Source organism: Manihot esculenta, chromosome 7, assembly GCF_001659605.2.
Source record: "Manihot esculenta cultivar AM560-2 chromosome 7, M.esculenta_v8, whole genome shotgun sequence".
Taxonomy (NCBI): Eukaryota; Viridiplantae; Streptophyta; class Magnoliopsida; order Malpighiales; family Euphorbiaceae; genus Manihot; species Manihot esculenta.
This window is the reverse complement of record NC_035167.2, coordinates 7,165,883-7,174,046: the sequence shown is the minus strand read 5'-3', so window position 1 is coordinate 7,174,046 and position 8,164 is coordinate 7,165,883. Positions and strand designations below refer to the sequence as shown.

Below are 8,164 nucleotides of genomic sequence, written 5' to 3'. Positions count from 1 at the left end.
ATATTAATTACTTTTAAAAAATTACTGTTGTAAATAATTTATAGTTTTTGAAAAATTCTAATGTTCCAGTTCCATTTTTATATATATATAGAAATATAAATACCTATTATTGGTAAAAAAAATAATTTATTGAACTAGCTTGATTAAATGTTTCATGAATTAACATAATAAATTTATATTTAATTAATGTAAAATAATAATATAGAAAATTATTATAATTGTTTTTTTAATAAATTCAACTAACACTGACTGAGACGTGCATATTCTTTACATATTTTCCATAGTAATTTCTTTGTCTTTTTCAAAATTTCGTATTTCTATAAATTTTTGAAAATATTGTCCATGCGATGCAGAGAGAAGGCGAAAATGGCTGGCATCGATACATGCATACTAGAGTGCCCCTATTGCCAGCAAACACCACCGCCTCTCTACTACTTGTCTTTCTCTTCTCCGCCCCGTTGCCCTAATTGCCAAAATCATTGGTTTATTTCCAACTACGGCTTCCCTGCTACTTCATCTTCTGCTTACCCATATGAATCGCAGCCGCCTCAGTCACCCCCACCTCCACCTCCACCTCCACCTCCACCTCCACCTCCACCTCCATCGCTACCACCATCACCACCACCACCACCACCACAACAACAATCATTGAAACCACCACCACCACGACGATCCCATGCAACTCGACGACCGCGACAACCATCCAGAACAAAAAGGGAAATAGATGAAGCTCTTACAGAAAAATATCGGAGAAGACAGGCTCAGGTGAAGCCCCGTCTAACTGAAGTCGAAATTCCCATAGGAGAGAATCCAAAATGGAGTAAGTTTTCTTTCATGATCCCATCCATATTCATACCTAATAACAATAATGATAACTGAACTTTATAATTTAGTCCCTAAATTTTATATTTAATAACAATTGGATCTCTATTTTGAAAAATTAGACTATTTAATCTCTTGATTTTCTTTCATCAATAGGAATTAATTTAATTGGTAAGTGGTTTTTAATCTCATCTTATAACAATGTTGATAATAATATGTAATTATCAAGAAAATTTTGTATTTGGTGCATAAATTAATTTATATATTTAATTAATTAAAAATTAATTTATGTATCAAATTAATTAAGAATTAAAATATTATATTCAGTACTTTCTAAGCACTAAATAATTTATCTGGATTCATTTGAATGCAGGTGATCCATCTCTTTATTTCATGGGATTACAATTTAGTATAGTGATCGTGTGGACTTCTATGATCATTCCCTCCATGCTAGCCACAGTGATGGGTGGTGACCATGTAAGCTGTATTATCAGAAAATAAAAATAAAAAAAATTATCTAGACCTATTATCACACAGGTTTTCATGAAAAAGCTGATTGGAACTTGAATTGCTGATAAATAATTAATATTTTTTCAATTGCAAATCAGGTGGATAAAGCGGAGGCAATCCAAAGTTCGCTGTTTACAGCAGCGATAAACACGTTGCTGCAGATTTTGTTCGGTTCTCAACTTCCTGTGGTGATGCAAATTTCACAAGCTTTCATCTACCCTGCCATCTCCATTGCTATATCAACTACAAATAAATTTGGTGCCACTCTTACTCCTCGTCAGGTGAGTTACCTAGCTATGTTGCCAATCCTAGAGATATTTTATGAGGTATTTTGATAATTAATTATATGTTTAAATTTAGGTAACAAATAATTTATTAGATTTAAAATAATTTAAGAATTTTAATAAATTATTTATAGAATATTCAGTTAGTTCGATTTAAAATTAAATCGAATTAAATATACTAAAAATTGAAATTTTAATATTTGTAAAAATCAAAACAATTTTAAATAGAAATCAATTTCAATTGAATCGGTTTGATTTAATTATATTCAGTTTAATTTAATCGGTCGAGTTTTTTAATATAATTTTTATTTTTTATATTTTATTTTTAATATTCTTAAATTTAATTGAATTATTTTCATTTTAATTATACTCTAATATTTTTATATTATTAAAAATAATATATTATTATTAAGTTTAATTTTTTCAATTTTTCTAATTAAAATGAAATCAAATTGAAATAACTGAAAATTTTAAAATTAAAAATTAAATTAAAATAAATAAAAAATTAAACTAAAATTTTAAAATAATTTAATTTAATCTTTTTTTTAATTTGAATCGACTTTTAACTCTAAAGTTAATTTATATTATTGTGATTACAATTATAATTTTGTGTGTGTGGTTTCATGCAACATTAGATGTTCAAAAAATCCATGAGACGCATTCAAGGAGCAAGTATTATTGGGTCCTTCCTTCAAATCATCGTTGGTATCTCTGGTCTCGCCCAAATCTTCGCAAGGTAGAATAATGAGCTTATTTCAAGCACAATAATTATAAAACATTAACAGATTCGTCAAATTTAAAATTTAAAATTTTTTTTTAGAAATTTTTTTTTTTAAAATTTAGATAGATATGTGAATTTCAGATGAATTTAGGTCACATATAATTTAATTTAATTTATTTATATCAAACAAACTCTAGTGAATATTGGGAAATTTTATTATTATTAAGAGTTTTAATTTGGATATGTTATGAATTGGCAGCAAGCTTAGCCTTCTCTCTTCTATCCCTCTTGTGACTCTCACTGGACTTGAAATGTACGACCGTGGATTCCCACAGGTAACATCAAATACCTTATTCAATAATAATGTCAAATACTAATTATTATTATTAGGATTCCTCTGTACGACTGTGGATTTCCACAGATAACACCAATACCTTATTCAACAATAATGTCAAATAGTAATTATTATTAGGATAAATTATATTTTATTTTTAAATTTTAAAATAATTTACATATTAATTTTTATATTTTTAAAATTAAATATTTAAATTTTTTATTATTATTCTATCTAAATTATCAAACTTTTCAATCATTTATCCATTAGTTCAAAAAATTGCCATGGATTAAATCTATTAAAATAAAATTTTTTTTTCACATTACTTTAACTGTTACCTATAACATATTTAAAGACTAAATAAATTTAAAAGATTAACTAATAAATTTTTTAAACTATATAAACTAAATAAAAAATATTTAAAGCTAAAATTATTAAAAGAATTAACTAATAATTTTTTTAAATATTAAAAATATTTTAATTATTTTTTAAAATAAAAAAATTAATTATCTCAATAATAAGGATTAAATAATAATTTTTCAATTATACATATCACATGATATTTCTTTTATTTGATTGATTCTCTGTAGATGGCGAAATGTATTGAAATTGGACTCCCAGCAGTTTTTCTTGTAATCTTTTCAACACAGGTAAGTAATCAGTGACTTGTTTTACATTAATTTATTATTCATAAATTATGAAAGTATTAAATTTGGTGACTTTTGATATAGTAATTTATAATAATATTATTAGTGCAGTTCCTTCCATATCTTTGGAAACCCAAAAATCCTATAGTCATTCGATCAGTTATGATCACAGTCTCCATTGGAATTGCATGGACCTTAGCAGAAATTTTGACAGCGGTTGGTGCATTTGATAATGCTTCTCAACAAAGACAAACGACTTGTCGTACTGATCGTTCTGCCCTCATTCCGGCTGCACCTTGGTCAGCTCCAACTAATTCATTTTCGTGCTTGCAAATCTTATTGTCCATAGTAAATAATAGTATTTTTTAAAAAAATTAATAAATTAAAATACAATGCTTAAAATATTTATATCTAAAAAGACATAATTTATATCCAAAAATACTATATTTTTAATGGAATTTTAGTAATTTTCATATAATTAATAGAAAATTAGGGGCAGTAATCTATAAAGTCAAAATATAAGAATTAAATTATTAAATTCTAAAAATAAAACAGCATAATACGTTATTTTGGATGAAAATTAAGGATAAAGAAGTAATTTCCTGTATATATATATATATATATATATATATATATATATATATATATATATATATATATATATATATAATTTTTTACTTTGAAAAAGAAAATTCATTTCTGCTAATTTATTACTCTGTTTTCGATTTATAATTTTTTAATTATATTTATTTTAAATATATTAAATTTTAAATATTAAAAATTTTTTAAAAAAATTTTTATAAATAAAATTATAATAATCAATTTATATATTAAAAAAAATAAGTTTGATAGAATTATTATTATGTGCAGGATAAAGATACCAATTCCATTTCAATGGGGCTATCCCACTTTTGAAGCTAGAGATGCCTTTTTGATGATGGCTGCTTGTGTTGTCGCCACCGTTGAGGTTTTATTAACAGAAATTTTTTTTTAACATTTAAATAGTCGATAAAAATAGTCACATATTTACTCGAATAATAAATATATTCAAATATTCTTAATTTTTAATTTTTAATTTTTATTTTAAAAAAATAAAAAATAATTTAATTTATATAATATAAAAAATCTTACTATTTAATTGTTAGAATTAATAAAAAAAATTAGCTAACAGATATTTTTTAAAATGAAAAGATTTGAGTTTTCCCACACTACATTAAGTTGATATATACGTACAGTATCAAATAAAATCGTCTATATCAACAACAATTTCTCTTTTATTCTGTTTTTTTTTTTATAATTAATTCAAACACTGGTTTATATAATTTAAAGACTTCTATATTAATAAGTTAAAATTTATTATTATTTTTTTATTAGTCAGAGTTATTGATTTATTGCAGAGCATCGGTACATTTTCCACGTCATCAAGATTAGGAGGCGAATATCGTGCAAACCCCCCCAAACTCAATCGTCCAATTGCCACAAAGGTGACGTGTGATTACTTTAATGCTTTTGTCCATTGCAATTACGCTTTTATTTGTTTATAGTTAAGTTTCCGTTTAATTTAAAATAATTTATTTCTAAGGAAAGTTTAATTTTTAAAAAGTACATTTCTAATAACGTTATTTCTCAAGATAATATTTTAAATATATTTGAGTTGATATGTTAAATTTTTTATAGGAAATATTATTAATAAAAAATAATAATAAAAATGACATAAATATTTATTGAGAAAAATAAAAAAATAAAATCAGAAGTAATTTTAATTTATTTAAGATTGGATTGATGAATTTTATTTTTTTTAAAAAGTAAATTTTGGTGAAACAAAACCCACAAACGCTCGCTTCTCTCTCTGCTCTTCTCTCTCTTCTAACTTTTTGCCAACAATGAAGAAAATTCAGTAAATTGTCTGTGTTGCTTCTCATTTGTTGATAAGTGTTTTTTTTTTTTTTTTTTTTTTAATTTTTTATTTTCAGCCTATTAAACAATATGGGAGTGCACTGCCTATTTCACCTGATCTACTCCGTCATGCTATTGGGTTTCAGGTAGTCAATTGAAAATTTTTATTTTTATTTTTATTTGAATTCCGTTAAGATAATAAATAAAATGTCTGTAATTGATGGACTCTGAACAAATAATTTTCTTTAATAATTTTAATTGGAAAAATAATAAATTTTAAAATAAATAAATAATAAATCCATCCATATTCGACCCTTCTATTTTCTAATTCAGGTAATTTATGAATTTTTCAGGGAATTGGAACTTTATTTGATGCAGTCTTTGGAATGGGACTTGGCTCCACTGCTTCTGCGTAAGGATTAAGCTCTACATGTTCAGAATACAAAGAAAATATTGTTCACAATTTTTTTTTTAATGTTTTAAACATTAAAAAAATTATTTAATAAAAAAATATTTTTTATGAGAATGTAGTTTAATAAAAAAATATTTAATAAAAAAATAATGTAGTTTTATGAGAATTTAATTAATTTTTTTTATTGTAAAGATTTATTTTAAATGAAGCTGATGTTTGTGGGTGCAGTGAACATTCAGGGTTAGTGGGGTTGACAAGAGTAGGCAGCCTAAGGATCAATTTTGTATCAGCAATTTTTATGCTTCTCTTTTCCTCACTAGGTCTAGTATTTCTAACCAAATTACATCTCTTTTACATATTATTATTATTATTATCTTTCAAAAAAAAATTGAAAATTATTATTATAGAAAATTGAAATTTAATTGCAGCATTATTATTAGGATTTATTTGGTTATTGACAAAATTCTAAGTTGAGCCTGGTGTTTGATATAATTAAATCATATGACGTCATTAATAGGAAAACTGACTGCAATTCTAGCTTCTGTACCTTTGCCAATTCTGGCGTCTCTGCATATTGTCTTCTTCCCTTATGTGGGTATGTATCCCTTTCTTTGTTTTATTTGAATTTATATACTTCAAAAATAATGAGTGGACTGAGACAGAGATCCATTGGGTGAATGAACAGTTTCAACTGGGCTTGAAGATTTGTATTATTGCGAGTTGGATAAGTTCAGGTCGAAGTTCATTCTAGGGATCTCACTGTTTATGGGTCTCTCAATGAATAAATACTTCAGTAATTATGATTTATTTTCTGGTGAAGGTCTTCCTCATTCAAGAGCCTCCTGGGTGAGTATGCATGCCTCATTCATATTTGTTAATTTGTTCAGTTCTTATAGCATGTTACTTAGTTGATGAATTGTTTTCTTTAATCAGTTCAAAGACATAATGCAAGTGATATTCTCATCTGCATCAACCACTGCAACTATATTTGCTTTCCTTTTTGATCTTGTAACTCCCAAACCCCCCATAAAAGTGCTGAAGAAAGAAGAGTCAAAGGAGGAGGAGAAGAAAGAGGAGCCAAAGAAGGAAGAGGAGAAAGAGAAGAAGAAGAAGAAGAAGGAGGAGGAGGAGGCGCAGGGGTTGAGGCCGCTGAAAGAGGATTGGAAAATTTACACAGAATCATCCCGTTCAAGCGGTTCAACCCTAGGGAGTCGTCCTCGGAGACCATAATTCTACTAGAAAGAAGTACATGACAAGTTTATATGGACGCTCTACAGGTGCTTTGGCAATAAAGAAAAACACTTATCTAGATCAGCTTCGTCATGAATTCACTACACAAATAAGCGAGTCAATGTATTTTTTTTTTGAATAATATTAAAATGCTTTTATAATTTGATTTTATCAATTTAACAAGACAATCTTATTTTTAATTTTTTTTTATGGTTAGTACACTCTTTTTCTATTGATTTTTTAGTCGATAGTAAGAATAATAATTCTATTAGAAGTAAGCATTTGATCAATTCGATTTAAAATTAAACTGAAATGAATAAATTAAAAATTAAAATTTTAATATTTATAAAAATCGAATTGAATTGATTTTAATTAGAAACTGAATCGAATCGAATAAGTCTGATTCAGTTTGGTTTGATCAATTCAAATTTTTAATAATTTTTTTATTTTTTACGCTTTATTTTTAGTATTTTAAAATTTAATTGGAATATTTCAATCTTAATATGATCTAACCTCTCTAAATTATTGAAAATAATATATTATTATCATTAATTGGTTCAGTTCAATTTTTTTGATTTTTTCTGATTAAAATCGAATCAAATCAAAATAACTGAAATTTTTTAAATTAAAATTTGAATCGAACCGAATCGAAATGAATAAAAAATCAAACTAAATTTTCAAATTAATTCGATTTTGATGTTCTGAAATCCAGAGAGTAGGGTTTACCGTAGTTGTGTAAACTTAGGTGGAGACGAAGATGTTCCTCTCTTTTCAACGGCTTCTCTACTATAGTGCTGCCTGCCTCTATCATGCAGATCAGTATGTACGAAAGTCTCAGACGTCCTCTCTACGCCAGGCAGCCATTTAATTTCCCCCTGCATGCGTGAGTGCAGGGCTGTGAAGTGACTGGGCTTACCGTCCTTCCTCACGTCATGTCATCGGGCTGAGCTTGTAGCGAGTGGACCTAGGCTTGTGAGCGACTTGGTCTGCTCCGTGGGCCTGAATCAAGGCCGGGAATGCTGGACCGGTCTGTTAGAGAAGCTTCCTAGGCTTTTGGCAAGCTCGGCCTTTAGGGCCCGGCCTTATACTGAGAGAGTAAAACCCAGCGGTCATCAATTGTCCCTTTACCTTCTCAGCAGTTATTGCATGAATGATGAGAGGGTAAATTTCTAGGACTCTTTATGACCGCATGGCTCAAGGACGGTTCCCATCAAAACGTCTCTTCCTTGCTTTACTGTTTTCAAAATTCAAAACCCCCAAATTTTTACAGAACTCTCCTTCTCTACTTGCTCTCTGTGCGCCTTATTT

At 27.4% G+C, this 8,164-nt stretch overlaps 1 protein-coding gene across 1 annotated transcript; it reads left to right on the top strand.

Annotated features, from left to right (window-relative positions):
• Nucleotides 1-356: 356 nt before the first annotated feature.
• LOC110618926 (nucleobase-ascorbate transporter 4) lies at nt 357-7,031 on the top strand. Its single transcript, XM_043958602.1, has 15 exons — nt 357-820; nt 1,196-1,299; nt 1,431-1,613; nt 2,252-2,352; nt 2,597-2,672; nt 3,262-3,321; nt 3,430-3,617; nt 4,189-4,285; nt 4,716-4,802; nt 5,292-5,360; nt 5,568-5,626; nt 5,855-5,946; nt 6,144-6,221; nt 6,312-6,472; nt 6,560-7,031. The coding sequence occupies exons 1-15, from the start codon at nt 367-369 to the stop codon at nt 6,854-6,856; spliced, it is 2,106 nt and encodes a 701-aa protein (XP_043814537.1). The 5' UTR covers nt 357-366; the 3' UTR covers nt 6,857-7,031.
• The last annotated feature ends 1,133 nt before the right edge of the window (nt 7,032-8,164 follow it).